A 14,859-nucleotide genomic window follows, 5' to 3' on the forward strand; every position below is an offset into this window, starting at 1 on the left:
CCAGTGCCTGACCACCCTCTGGGTGCAGAACCTTTTCCTAACACCCAGCCTGACCCTCCCGTCCCAGCTCCATGATGTTCCCTCGGATCCTGTCGCTGTCCCCAGAGAGCAGAGCTCAGTATCTGCCCCTCTGCTCCCCTTGTGAGGGAGCTGCAGGCCGCCATGAGGCCTCCCCTCAGCCTGCTCTGCTCCAGGCTGAACAAACCAAGGGACTTCAGCTGCTCCTCACACCTCTTCTCTTCTAGACCCTTCACCACCTTCATAGCCCTCCTTTGGACACTTGAAGTGTCCAAAAGTATGTGCTAACATTCATGAAATCCGATTACAGTAGGAGCATGGTAAAATATCAGAGATTTTTAAGAGGAGAGGAGAAAGAGTCTCCATAAGAAAAATTGCTAGGAAGTTTGCATGGTTCTAAAATTGCTGAGTGATGGGACTGGGTGCTTATCAACTCCTCCTCCTCAAATATGTTGCATTTGAATCTCACAAAAATCAGTCACATTTGTAAACCATGCATCATACTAAAAGTTGTAATAGCCTTGTGCAAGCCTGAAAAGTAGACATCAAGACTGTCATTTTTTTATGGAGTGATTTTGAGAAAAAACACATTGCCTATGTGCTTTTCTTCCTCTTTTGTGGTGTTTTTCTTATTCCATAGTTTGTGGAATGGGTATAAGTTCTGCTGGAGATTGTAGTTAAGACTTGTAAAGGTATTCAGATGCCTGGGTTGTAGCTTCCAGAAAACTTTTAAAATCTGGCCAGGTGCTCAAGGTGATATGAGTTGATTGATTTTTCTGCCTGGACATGTAGCTTTTTGTCATTTGTAGTGGCTGGTTTATAAGCGATTTTTCACTGCTGTTATTTATTCCTCTGTGCCTGTGCAGGGGTCTCCATCAGGGTAAGGACCCTGTTGCGCTGTACTAACAAAATAGTAAAGCCCATCCAAAAACTATGACATAAGTTTACTTTTAGTGTAGTTACTCTGTATATGAAGAGGGTAGGGGCAGGGTAGATGGACCCTGGTAAGTGTGACTTCTTTTTATTCTTTTTTTTTTTCAATTTAAACAAAGGTTTTCTCTGAAAACTATGGTTATAATTATTTACTGTTGACAATGTTCAGGGTGGACCCCCCAAAATGGAGATGAAGTCTTTGGTATTGTTTATTATTATTATTATTATTTATTCTGCATGAGGAAAATATATCTAAAAATATGAAAATAAGGACTATCATGGACTGGTGTGGAGACATAGAGACTGAACTGACATGTTGGAGGTAAAAATATGTGCCCTGACGTTGTGGTAATTAGAGGTAGAAAACTCCTGTAACACAGCGGTGGAGGATAAAGGCCACAGTCATGGTGTATGTACTCATTTTTGAATGCTATTTGAGTGAGGGACCTGCCTGTTTCAGACACCTTTCCGTAACTACCTTGCTTCACTGTATGCATGAGTCTCATGAAATGTAATGCCAACAGGACACCCATTCCTGTTTCCTGCTGTAGTAGTAAAAACATAAAAGGGTGAGTGAAAGGATTTATATCTGTAAAAAACATTTGCTATTTCTAAATCATATTGATAGAGAGCCGTCTATAGTACTTGAGTAGACACAAAATGCTCTACCGTGATCCAGACTCTATTTTATAAACAAAGCAAGATGTTTAGATCAAGAGGATATAAAATACCTAAATTACATAAAATTATGTAATAGCAGTCTGGTGATAGTAACTGCTTTTATGATTTTCTTAAAAAAATAATTTCATTCTTTTATTAGATTTTTAATAAAATTGTTAGGAAAATCTGTGGCCAAAACTTTAGATGATAATTTAAAATTTACCACTTTATGATGTTCTTGCAAACACTTAATCCAAAAATGATTATATTCACTTGAATCAATTTATCGACATAGTTTGAATTAATCGTGTGCATAAAGATTTGAAGTATCATGGATACAATTGTATCATTAGTAAAAATATCTCCTCTTTCATTGTATCTTATCACATTAAATATTTTTCTACTTTAAAACTGTATTCCTTTGGTGAAAGCAATAAAAAAATATTTAGACTTTTAATAGACTAACTAAGCAATTTCCAACACTTTATGTTTAAAGGCCAACCAAAAGAAAAAAAAAAAAAAAGAAGAAAAGAAAAAGAAGTAGATTGCAAGGTACCAAAACCCTATTTAAACACTGAGGAGAAAGATTCCCAAAAGCATCTAAATGAATTAGGACCAGAAGTCCAACTGGATTCAGGTTATAGGAAGCAATGCAGTTTGGTTGGACCATTTCAGATTTTGTCACTCATAGTGTTTCAAAGTATGGGATGATATTGAGGATTAGTAATAAAGGTAAGGATTAAAGAGCAAACCGCTATGGGTGACATTGCAGTGAGTGTCTGCTATAGGCCACCTGACTAGAACACATGCATGAGGCATTGTACAGACAGCTAGAAGCAGCCTCATGTTGACAGGCCCTGGTCCTCATGGGATACTTGGGTCACACCAACATCTGTTGGAAGGACAACATGGCAGGGCATAAGCAATCAAGAAGGTTCCTGTAAGGTGTTGATGACTACTTCCTGACCTAGATCATACAGATGCCAACAAAGAGAGATGCTCTGCTGGACCTCATATTCACAAACAAGGAGGGGCCTGTTAGAAGTGTTAAGGTTAAAGACAACTTTGCCTGCAATGACCATGAAATGGTGGATTTCAGTATCCTGAAAGCAGGGAGGAGGGGGAAAAGGGAGATCACAACCCCTGATTTCAGAAGGGCAGACTTTGGAGAAAGTCATTTCCAGTTCCAGTCAGTTTTAGCCATTCTCCATCCAAGTTGTTTATTTGCTACCTTTGGCTTGCTCCCAAACACCAGAGCACCTATCCCCATCTGCAAATTAGATATAAAGATAAAGGTGGAACTGGTGTTTTCAGAAGGGTCATAAACTGCCCTTTTTAAATATCAAGCTTTTCTGCACCACTTGCCTCAGCTGAAAAGAAATCTTACGTTGAAAAGAATGATGCTTGCAGTTTTTTCAGTCTTAGGATGAGAGTTTGCAAATGTAAAAACGTTTGGATCAAAAATTTCCCTGAAGAAATTTAATGTTTTTTTTTTTTTTTTTTTTTTTTCCATTTAATTTGATAGCTTCCTACTGGCCCCTGGGATGAAGGGATTCCTAAGTGTGCTATGCATTCTTTGATGTGTGGTTATGCAACATGCTCTCCTATGGGGCTGTTTTTCAAAAAAAAGACCTGCTGCTAGGAAAGCAAAAAAAAAAAAAGAAAAACCACCACAAATAAACCACAACAATGAAGGTCACACCAGTTTCCCTACTCAGCTACAAAGATAAAGCTACAAAAATAAAGTATTTACATTAACATAAGGGAATTTAAAGAGTATGATGTAGAAAATTCATTGATATGGTAGAATTCCATTTTAGGATGCCTTTGGAGAAAGAAGTGATGAAGTTATTAAAATCTGTAAAACATATAGATTAATCAGTCATGTTTTAGAGCATTAAGTCTGGAGGAATTAATGCTGTCTAGGAAGAATCAAACAGCAATGCAAATCATGTTCCCTGGCCTATCACTGCTTTGTCTGATTTTGGAAAAGTTACATCTCAGCTAAGTAGCCTAGAAACAGCCTAGCACAAGAAGCAGTATGGCACTTTTCTCTTCAAGTGTAAATGTTAGATATCAAAGTGCTGTTTGTATCCCTCGCCCACAGAGCAAGCAGACTCATCCTGGAGACATCCTGCTGCTCTCATTAGCAAGCTACCCCATGCAATCCTTTTCACAGCAGCTAAGTTCACTGATCACTCCTTGGGGAGACTTTTAGGGTGGCTAGCATTGCAGCCAAGTGATGTCTCTGAATATAGGGGCTGTAAATATTTCTAGCTGTCTACAATAAATTAATAAGAAAACTCCTTCCTCTCTTACAAGTTCATGCCAGGATCAAACACAAGTTGACCTTTCTTTTTCTAAGCCTCATCTTTTCTTTTTTTCCCCTGCTGTAAAACTGTCTTACTGTTTGCTTATTTCAGAATAATAACAGTGGGATACAATTCATTAGTGTCTGTAGATTGCTTGGAGGTGCTGGGATGAGAGGAGCTACAGAAATGCACAGAATATCTTTTTCATTACAATATTATGACAGTGGCATTAAGAGAGTTTTCTGAAAACAATTTAACTCACTACTGGCTTTTTAGAGCAATGATCCTGGGAATCTAATACAAAACAGCATTGGTAGATGCTTCCTCCCAGATTATCAAGAATAGGTCCCTTTCAAAACTTGCTTTCAGGAATACATCTCTCCAAAACATGGGATTTCTCTTGTTCAGTTTATTTGACAAACACCTCACAGGTATACAGTAGCTGGATTTTCATATTCATAACTCTCTGCAGTCTTCAACAAACACCTCCTAAATGTACAAAACCATACTTTTCCTCATTTTATCCTAGTCAGATTTGTTGACATTCAACCAGACTTTAGGTAGCCTCCTGCTTGCTGCAAAGTTTTGAACAAGGATCCTGGAGACCTATTTCCCTCTACCCTGATGGCTCTCCTTTCAAGAAGCTCAAGCCAGGCTCAGTTGCACAAAGCTACCATTTCCAGGAAGGAGTGGCTACAAAGAAGAATTGAGCAGGGAGGCGAACTGAAAGTCTTCAAGAATTCAAAGTGAAATTCTTGGCATGTTTTTTATGGCAACATTTGACAGTAGAGTGCTTACAAAAAATAAGAGCATTAAGATATCTTGTGAAGAGCTCAAGGATCCCTATCACTGTTGTCTGATATACAGACTGCTGTTTAGTCTGTTTCATCATGCTAGGTCTGCTTCCAACCTCAGCACCAAGGGAAGTGGAGGTAAAGGCAGAGGATTAATCAGGGCAATGGCCAGCTGAACTGGTTTGGTGTAGTAGTAGGTCTCTTATGGTAGATCTGTGTAGCTGATGGGCCACTCAGTTTATTTCAGTTCGCAGAAGTACTGCATACTGTAAGCAACTCCCTATCATGTTGCAGAACAAGTGCCGGCTGTGTTGCACGTACACACAATAAATATATAGAGAGTGTATACTAATTTTTAATTATGACGTTAGGTACACACTGGGGGAAAGAATGAGGGGTTATGAGAAAGATATTTGCTGTTGCCAAACTGTTCCTCTTTTTCAAACTATTTTGTGGATTGCATTTATGAAAAGCACGGACAAGGAACAGGTCAGGTTACATTCCTCTGGGTCCTAAAAGGTAGGTCAAGGCTAAAGGAAGAAAATGACCATGGCAGAGGGCCTTAGAATAAAGGAATAAGTGGTGTTCTTAGTGGTGTCTTCATATGAGGACTGGATTTAGCATTAAACCTGCCCAAAACTGTATAGGATATCTCTAAAGGAGAAAACATTTTTCTTTCCCTAAAAATATTTTTAGTTTGAAAACACATCTAGAAAATTTGACCAAAGATGTGTGGTTTCCTGAAGCACTGATTTACAGAAAAATTTACACCCTATCAAACTACCTCCTATCTAAGCCAGTCATTGTCAGCTGACCAGTCACCTGTAAAAATAATATGTAGATTTACTGACGTATGTAAAAACTGAGTTTTAAGATAATTCTACATTTCTCTCTGCCTACTGTTCCTTGAATGATGACAAGTAAGAGCCTGCCAGGGGATCTGCTTGATAAATGGAGTACCCAAAGATTTCCACCATAGTCACAGTAACATTTTATCGCTTTTTTTTTTTTTTTTTTTTTCATGACAGTCTTCCTTGCCTGTTTGGAAAAGCTGTTTCTTAAATCAGAGAAACACATTCTTCCCCTCCTTCGTCCCTCTCCTCAGAGATGTTAATATGGAGCTGAAGACACATGAAGTTACATACTACAAGATTGCACCTCTTTTTCTTATAATTCTAGAGAGTAGGAAAATAAGCTGTGCAGTTATTAGACCTTAAGACAGCACACCAATAAAATAATTTAATGAGACTTTGTAGCGATATCTATTGTGCTCAGAATAAAAAACGCAATAGCAAACTTCTTTCCAAAGACTTGAATCTAAGAATCTTTACAGACCAAATGATTTGTTCTCCTAATATATTTAGCAAGTTCATTAAGCTGATTGAAATACTGGATGTTTTAGAACCTCTCATTTCCTGATTTCCTCGTCTGTAGAACAAAGCTTATGCTAACTGTATATTACAGATATATACAGCTGTTTCAAATATAAGGGAAGAAGAAGAAAGAACGTGTACTGTCTGTTGGCAGAGGACACTGATTTCAATATTTTCCTTTTGGAATTGCAGGAAGTAAAGAAATTGACAGAAGTTTTTTTTTTTTTTTTTTTTTCCCCCCCTTAGGAAGTGATTGCTCTTCAATGAAATTTGCACCTGTACAAGAAAGCAATGAAAAGACAATGTAGCCATTATTTGAAGTGCAGCAGCTTGCCGCAAATATGTCACAACTGATGTTACACAAAAACTTTTAATAAAAAATAGCAGTTCTGTAAGAGAATTTGATGCATTAGCTAGAAAACAGTTTGCTAAAGGAAAACTTCAGGGTTTAAAAATAATACTGTAATTATCTTACTGACTTAATTTTATGTTTCCATTAAGAAACAAATTCATGTATCAATTTTACGGGACTTCTGTAAAGGGGAAGCAAACTCTTTTAAGAAGCAGAAGAATCTATTGTAAGCCATGCAAGGAACTTCTGAAATTCTGAAACTTTGTTTTTAAATTGATTGAATTCCAACAAAATGTAAATGCAGACTAGAATGAAACAAACTACTGAAAACTGGATAAAAAAATGTCCATGCAATAAACATGCAATTCAGAAAAGAGAATGAATTTCTTTTTGTTACTAAACCCACAGCATTTAACTCATTTTGTACTGTGACTAGTATAACTTTGAAGTCACAGAAAGAAATATTTTCTGGGATTTGAAAATTTCAAGACTAGTTTCCAGGAAAGAAAAGGTAGACTGAATGCAATTATGTTCAAATGAACTGTTCTCTGTACCATTTAGCAAATACAGTCAGGATAGGTTTAATCAAGGGTTTTTTTACTACCTTAAACTGCAATACTACATTTGACCTTACAAGCTGTTTCTACAGGTGATATTTCAACTTCTGACATCAAGAATTTGTTATCCAAGTCTTAGATTCAGGGACAGGAGGCAGTGGTTGAATTCAGGCATATACCAAGCCACAGCAGTCACTGGGCCCCAAGTGTAGGGCCTCAAGTAAAACTCCTGTTTAACTGCATTCTGGCTACACTGCCACATGCTTTATTTAACTGGTGCATCTGTTCAGTGAGCCACTTCAATGTCATTAGTATTTAAACTGTGTTGAGTTCATAATAATTGTAGTCACTGTCAGGTCACCTTTATTCATTGCTATTGTCACTTTTAAGCTAAGTGAACAGCAAGGTTGGTCTGATAATGGCTAAGGATGAAACACTATCATGTTTCATGTGTTAGAAGAGCAAGAAGCTCTGGAAATACCCTCCTCAAATGACAGTAAGTACTACTTAAATTCAAAGTGAAATTAGAAGTATCTGCCACTTTATTATAAAAGGGCCATGCCCATTGTTAATACAAATGAATATATTTCATCTGACTCAACAGCAACTATTTTGTTTCTCACCAGTTGGAACATACAGAAAATTGGGATTAAGGAACATCAACTAAATTCCTTGTAGAAGGAGTGAAAAAAATCTGTCACCTGCTTGGAACTTGGCACTTTATTCCTATCTGGAGGGGAAATTTAATTACTTTTTAAAGACCTCCCTGGTCATTTCTAAATTTCCACACTCTTGTTTGTGTGTTTAGACTTCAGGAATTGTCAAAAAGGGCTTTATATTTTTAAATTCCTGGGATGTAATTCCTGTATCCTGGGATGCATCAAGCACGGCATTGCTAGTTGGTCGAGGGAAGTGATTGTCCTGCTCTACTCTGCGCTGGTGCGGCCTCACCTTGAGTACTGTGTGCAGTTCTGGGCACCACAGTACAAAAAGGACATTAAACTGTTGGAGAGTGTCCAGAGGAGGGCGACGAAGATAGTGAAGGGCCTAGAGGGGAAGACATATGAGGAGCAGCTGAGGTCACTTGGCCTGTTCAGCCTGGAGAAGAGGAGGCTGAGGGGGGACCTCATGGCAATCTACAACTTCCTCGCGAGGGGGAGTGGAGAGGCAGGTGACCTATTCTCCATTATCATCAGTGACAGAACCCGTGGGAACGGTGTTAAGCTGAGGCACGGGAAGTTTAGGCTGGACATCAGGAAGAGGTTCTTCACCGAGAGGGTGGTCGCACACTGGAACAGGCTCCCCAGGGAAGTAGTCACTGCACCAAGCCTGTCTGAATTTAAGAAGAGATTGGACTGTGTACTTAGTCACATGGTCTAAACTTTTGGGCAGACCTGTGCGGTGCCAGGAGTTGGACTTGATGATCCTTATGGGTCCCTTCCAACTCGGGATATTCTATGATTCTATAAATTAGATGCGTGCATGTAAATCTCATTGAACCTGCATAAAAAATAGATTATTTGGGATACATAAATTAATCTCTTTCAGCGTTAGTGAGTTTTGCCACTGACTTTTGTAAATATATATTTAGAACCAGGTTCTTGACCTCTGTGAGTAGCTTCTGCAGCAAATGGAAGAAAAAATGCTTTCCTTGGTACTGGAGTGCGGACGGGGAGTTTGCTGCACTCATGTAACTATGCTGCTGTAATGTGCCACTAGAGTCTGTAATAGTCATCACACATAGCATAGCAGGTCTGTCACCACTCCTGTTTATGGCAGGGTAAACTGGGTCGAGGGAGAACACAGGAGACATAAAACATTGTTTCCCCCTAATTCAACTGCTTCAATTTCACTAAGCAGAATTCGTGTACAGCTGAGGATTTCAGCACCTTGCTTCGAAGTTTGCTCTTGTGCCATTTAAAGTGGTTTAATAATAAAATTAACTTTTGATCAGCAATTTCACTAGCAGATAATGCCAATAAAGAATTATTTCTACATGATTTTTAAAGATATTTTAGATATTGTAGGTAAGTTATCAGCTCAGGCTCCTTACAGTGCTCCTACACAGCTGCAGACATGCATTTTAAAGAAATAAACCTTGGCATGCAATTTTGAAAAATCTTTTAAGGTCTGTGCCATTTTTTTTTAACTGGTGGTACCTGTTCTATACTTCTTTCTATTTCTTCCTTTGATAAACAAACCAAAGAGACTTCACTAGTTCTTCCTATGTAACACAATCTGAGAAGAAGTCAAGTAGTGTGATTTTTTTTTTTCCTGACTTAACCAAGGTTACACATTTTACTGAATAATACATGTTTCTCGAAACCTGTTACCTGACATGAACCTGTGTCAGGTTCCAAAAAGAGTAGTGGAAAGCACATACTTACATTTCAGCTCCAGTTTGATGAAGTCAGTGTTCCCCAGATTCTCAAGAAACACCCCATCTGAGGCCGATGTTTTGAAATAAAAAGAGATATCTGCACTTGTTTCCCCTTGGAAGGTAGAGAAGTGAAGATAGGATGATGATGTGATGAAAGAAGCTGCATTCCAGTAATTTCCTGCAGGGATGGGACAGACAGGAAATACACACATTTGAGTGCTCCCTGGAAGCAGTATGAAAATTTGAAGCTTTTAATGTTAATATATGCTACAATGTTGTTTACATTGAAAAACAAAACAAAAAAACAAAACAAAACAAAAAAACCCCACCTTGCTTCTACTATCTCATTTTTGCTTTTTTGGATAAATTGAATGCCGAATGTCCTTTTTTTTTTTTTTTTTTTCCTGGAAAGTGGAACACACTACTTATACTTATTTTTTTTTTTTTAATATTTATATAAAAAGTTCCCAATTTATGATAGTCATACAAACATATTGCTGAGATAAGTCTTCAATACAGTACAGTTACTACACTTAACATATAGTTGTACCTCAGGTGCACGTTTTGCATTTATATATTGTCTCATGTAACATACCTACCTTCACATTTACTCTACACAACGATGCCCATTTCTTCTGAAAACCTAGCCAGGTCTAATAAGAGTCTGTTAATGCATATCACAGGAAGAGTCCAATAAATGAAGCTAAGCAATACAGACATAATTAACATATGCCCGTATCCATTCCCTAACACATTTTTCCTGGAGAAACATCATCATTAACAATATTCAAGAACTGTAACAGTACTTAGCTAGCAACGCAGTCAACATTCCATGCAAGGTAGCATTATGTTCCAAAGACAAAAAATTTCATAAGATACAGTGAGAGACTGAAACAGAAAAAAATTTCATAAGTCACAGTGAGAGACTGTTACTTCACCAGGATGCATATGTGTCCAGATTCAGAAATTATTAAGATATCAATCATTAACTCAGCCCAGCCCAGTGCTTAGTATTCTGGCTAATAAACACAGTAAGAAACCACTTTCTATTCCAGACATAGCTCCCAGAGATTGGTTCTCCATCATTTGATTACTGAACTATGTGATAACACTATTATTTTTCTGGTTAGCACTGGATGCATGTGAATGAGCATGCTGAAGCGCCAGAAGCTTAACACTGGTTTTGTAATACCACCAGCACAGACCCAAGTCAGAAGTGTTATAATTTGTGTAATTTATTAATCTCTATTCAAAATTAAATTGAACATTTGAATTAACGGAAGAAGACTGTTTAAGCATTCTATGCATACTCTTCTTTTTCATATTTCTATCCCATCTCCTCCATTTAATTCTAAATTCTACCTCTCTCAAGAATGCAGAATGAGTGGCTTTGAAAAAAGAAGCAGCTTTCTATTCTACTTTAATCAATCCCAGGAAGAAAGTTGCATATGAGATTTTTTATGTGAGCAGTGAAAAGGGGACCAAATGGTGTTGGTACAGTGTAAATGTACATTCATAACACATATGTATATATATTTTGTGAATTAACCAGTTCACTTTTAACATTACCTGTTTTTCGCCAAAAATAACATTTCTTGTCTATTACTACTTACCACATTTATACAAACTGGCAAGTTCCAGATTAAATATTATTAATGATTTCTATAGAAATATCAACAACATTTATATCATAAACAGGCTTGGGCAAGAAAAGTCTGCTAATTAAATGCAAAGTCTTTGTGAAAACATGTAGTGATAAAGCAATATATAAAAATGTCTAGAATTTAATTTTCATTCATGGTCCCAGGCTTCTTCCAATCTCTTACCTTTCAGTGTACTTCCTAAATATTAGAGTTGCTGAGGGTATAGGTGAAGGAGTGCTTTGGCAATTATCTCCTTCTTAGTACAGGATCCAGATGGAACACCATATATGCTTTCCAACTTGCAGATGTACCTGGACATCTACATTTCTTTCTCATGGGAGATCAAGACATACCAGATGCTGGCAGACTGTTTGGATAGGTTTTATTCCACTTGCTGAATAAACTCACATGATGTAAACAGGACTTAAAAAGTCAGGAATATATGCAATCCTTGTTAAGGAGATAATTTAGCTGCCCTGTATAACCTTGTAGAAATGCTTTCAAGTTTTCATAAATCAAATAAGTATTTTAGATTTCTGGCTTTACGTACTCTGAATGTTGACTAAGTTATAAGCCTAAAACACATAGAACATATGTAACACATAGGCTCCCCAGTCATCTCACTATCCCAAAATGAGGCTGAGGTGAATATGCAGCTGCATCACCATGCAGCCAAGCAGCACAGCTGCAATGGAGTCTACTGTCAGGGTTCCTTCTCTAGCCCAGGATGCTGCTAATAGACCAGCTTTCTTGTCAGTGTCATCCTGCCATCAGCCACTGTATGTAAATCCATTGTTTGTACCATGCTTACATCTTTTGTGAGTCTGACACAGCTCAAGAACTACAGGTTGGAAACCTGTCTTAACTAATCATTTCCACTAATGAATTGACAATGGTTTTGTTGAAGGGATCATATTTTTGTTTTATTGTGTCAAGTCCACTCACAATGGGACCCTGCTTCCTTAGCTGTAGCCTCCACTATGATACAATATAATATTATTGTTAATATTGCAATTAAATAAATAACAGCAGGAACTGCTATATGAAACAACAATTTATTTTGTAATGTTTTATTTATATATTTTTAATTAACTTCCAACCCTCAAAGTATTACATGTACTTTAACACAGATTCAACCTTCAATGCTGAGACACTCTGGGTTAACTCCGTAACCAAGAGGGCTCATAACCAAAGTGCAGGTTTGCCATTACATGAAGTTAATCTTCAGTTGTATCTGGCCATTCCTCTTTGTATAATTAGAAGAGAAGATTTCACTTTCATTGTTTTTAAAGTAAAATTTAGACTGCAAGGTCTTTAAGGCTGATGTGAGTTGTGAATTTATCTAAGAAGTTCTAGCCACATGGCAAAGACTTCAAAACATCACTGCAGTGCATCTACAAGTAGGACTACCATCACCAATTACAACACAGAACCAGACGTTGATGGATTCATATTAAAATGTATGTCTCTGTTTTGTTGAAACAAAACCCACCAATTTTTATTTAGTGCTGTATCTAGTCTACTGAGGAGGTCTATCACTAAGTATTTTACATTTCATTTGAAATGCTGTGATTTGACTCTGCAGAAAGCCTTAGTTGGGGATGCTAGTGGTGAGAGCATAAATACAAACTGTTCAGACTGAACGGGAAAACCTGCAGCTTGAGAGAGACATTTTCAAAGTCTATTCACAACAAATTTCTATAAAGATAAAATCATGTTTTTATACATTGGTATACATTCATCTCAAAACACTTTCAGGGCAAAAAAGATATTTTATTAAGTGTACAATGGAATGTCTTGCTAAAAATACATAATGATCTTTATCACAAAATAATATCTCTTGATAAGAAAGGGGCTGCCTGAGGAAATCTTGAATAAAAATCCACTTGACACATTATTGTTGTTGCTTGCTAGGAACCTTTGTAAGTCACCATTGCCTCAAAATTTCTTTGGCACATTGTCCCCCTCCTTTCCTCAAAAGGCTTGAATATATTGATCCTACAGACATTTTTCTACTGATTCAGGCTGAGAAAGCAGTAGATGGAAGAAACTGGAATTAGGACTTAAACTGCAGGGTGGACATTATGGCAGCAGGGATACCAAAGTATTAGGAGGTGGGAAAGGTAGTTTATTTAGAAAGAACACTCTAAATGCTAAATTTGTAATCCACCCTGTTAATAATTATTATTATGTCATAAATATTGCACAGCATCTGGACCTTACAAAACAGTATGTTTACACATTGTGATTGAGAAAGTCTTGAGGAAATGCTCTGATTTACAAGAAAGTCACTCAACCTAGGAGAGTTAGTATTTATTATTCAGGGATGAAGTATGCTTGGAAACATTAAGATAGGGAACAATAAAGGGCTTCAAATGTGAAGATGAGAAGAAAGAGGTGCTTAGAGTTACACCATCCCTTCATTTCCCCTTTCTTCCTCCAGCTACTTAAGGAACACTTTTATTGTACAGAATGGTCAAAAATACAACTGAATAATTTTATTTTTCTTCTTTATAAGCTCACTTAGAATTCTGTAATCAAGACCATGTCTCTGTTGTACTACATCTGTCTTCACTGTAAGCCTGCTTAGTGCTTAAATTTGACTTAAGCCAATTAAACAGGTACGAGACATTCTGCTGTCATGGAAGCACAAATCCAAATAAAATCAAGATACCAGACAAGCCTTTTCAACTGTTTGCAACCCAAGACAAATTTAAGATTCCCAAAGCAGGTCTGCGTTTCTTATCATGTTTTTCCCAGACTAAAAATATTAATGTGAAGGGTCACCTTAAATCTCATATCATAGAATCATAGAATATCCTGAGTTGGAAGGGACTCACAAGGATCATCCTGTCCAACTCCTGGCTTCACAAAGGACTACCTAAAAATCAAACCATATGTCTAAGAATGTTGCTTAAATGCTTCTTGAACTCCAGCAGACTTGGTGCCATGACTGTTTCCCTGGGGAGCCTGTTCCAGACTTGAAGATTTTTCCTATGAAGACCCACCTCAGGGAGGAGGAAGGAAATGGTTACCACAGTACTAACAAGAACAAACTCAGGTAGTGTTGAATTGTGCAACATGTACTGACATCTTTTTAAGTGTGGTAGTTCCATAACCTGATAACACAGAGTCACTGGACTTATAGAAGCCAGACTCTCAGCTTCTCCCTTGAATTATTTTTGTCCAGAAATCCCTTGCTAGCTCCCATCAATATCTTCTTTCTTAGCATGATTGAAATTCATGCTTTAACACTATCAATTTCTCTTTACATTTAATCCCCATTGAAATGGATAATAGCAATAGCAGAACTGTAAAAGACATAAGTGCTTTTAGCCCAGCTAGGCAATAGAACTAGAGAATGAATGCTGTAATGTCAGGCAGCTCTTATGTATTACAATAGACCAAAAACCTCCAGGGCCCTCATCTGCAGCAAAACAGATTTTCTATCAAAACCATTATGTGAATAAAATGTACGAATAGTCTCCTATTTCAGAGAAGATGGATGTGTGAATGGAACACTGATCTGTGCCACAAAGTAATGGATTGAGATTATCCATACAATTATGCTCAACAAATCAAGTTTTTTTCCTTCTTTTTTATTTTTTATTTTATTTTTTTTTATTCTGGGAAAGAGGAATCTACATGTGTACACTCAGAGCAGTTTGACTATCAGTACAGCAACAATCACAGCTTTGATTCAAGACCAGATCTGCATCTCGGGTGGAAATCGACCCCGATGAAACCTAAACTGTCTGTTGGGCTTTAAATATCTTCCTTGCTAGTGAAACAATGGGGGAGAAGGAAGAAAGATATTCCAATCCAAAAAGAATATTA

At 37.4% G+C, this 14,859-nt stretch overlaps 1 protein-coding gene across 1 annotated transcript in view; it reads right to left on the reverse strand.

The window, feature by feature from the left end:
- Window positions 1-14,859, reverse strand: part of CNTNAP2 (contactin associated protein 2) — a 1,162,302-nt gene that overhangs the window by 113,450 nt on the left and 1,033,993 nt on the right. Inside the window, exon 16 of the mRNA XM_035552545.2 lies at window positions 9,387-9,557. Coding sequence (XP_035408438.1) covers window positions 9,387-9,557 — 171 coding nt within the window. The remainder of the gene's footprint in view (window positions 1-9,386; window positions 9,558-14,859) is intronic.

The sequence above is a fragment of the Cygnus atratus genome, chromosome 2 (assembly GCF_013377495.2).
Source record: "Cygnus atratus isolate AKBS03 ecotype Queensland, Australia chromosome 2, CAtr_DNAZoo_HiC_assembly, whole genome shotgun sequence".
NCBI classification, from domain to species: Eukaryota; Metazoa; Chordata; class Aves; order Anseriformes; family Anatidae; genus Cygnus; species Cygnus atratus.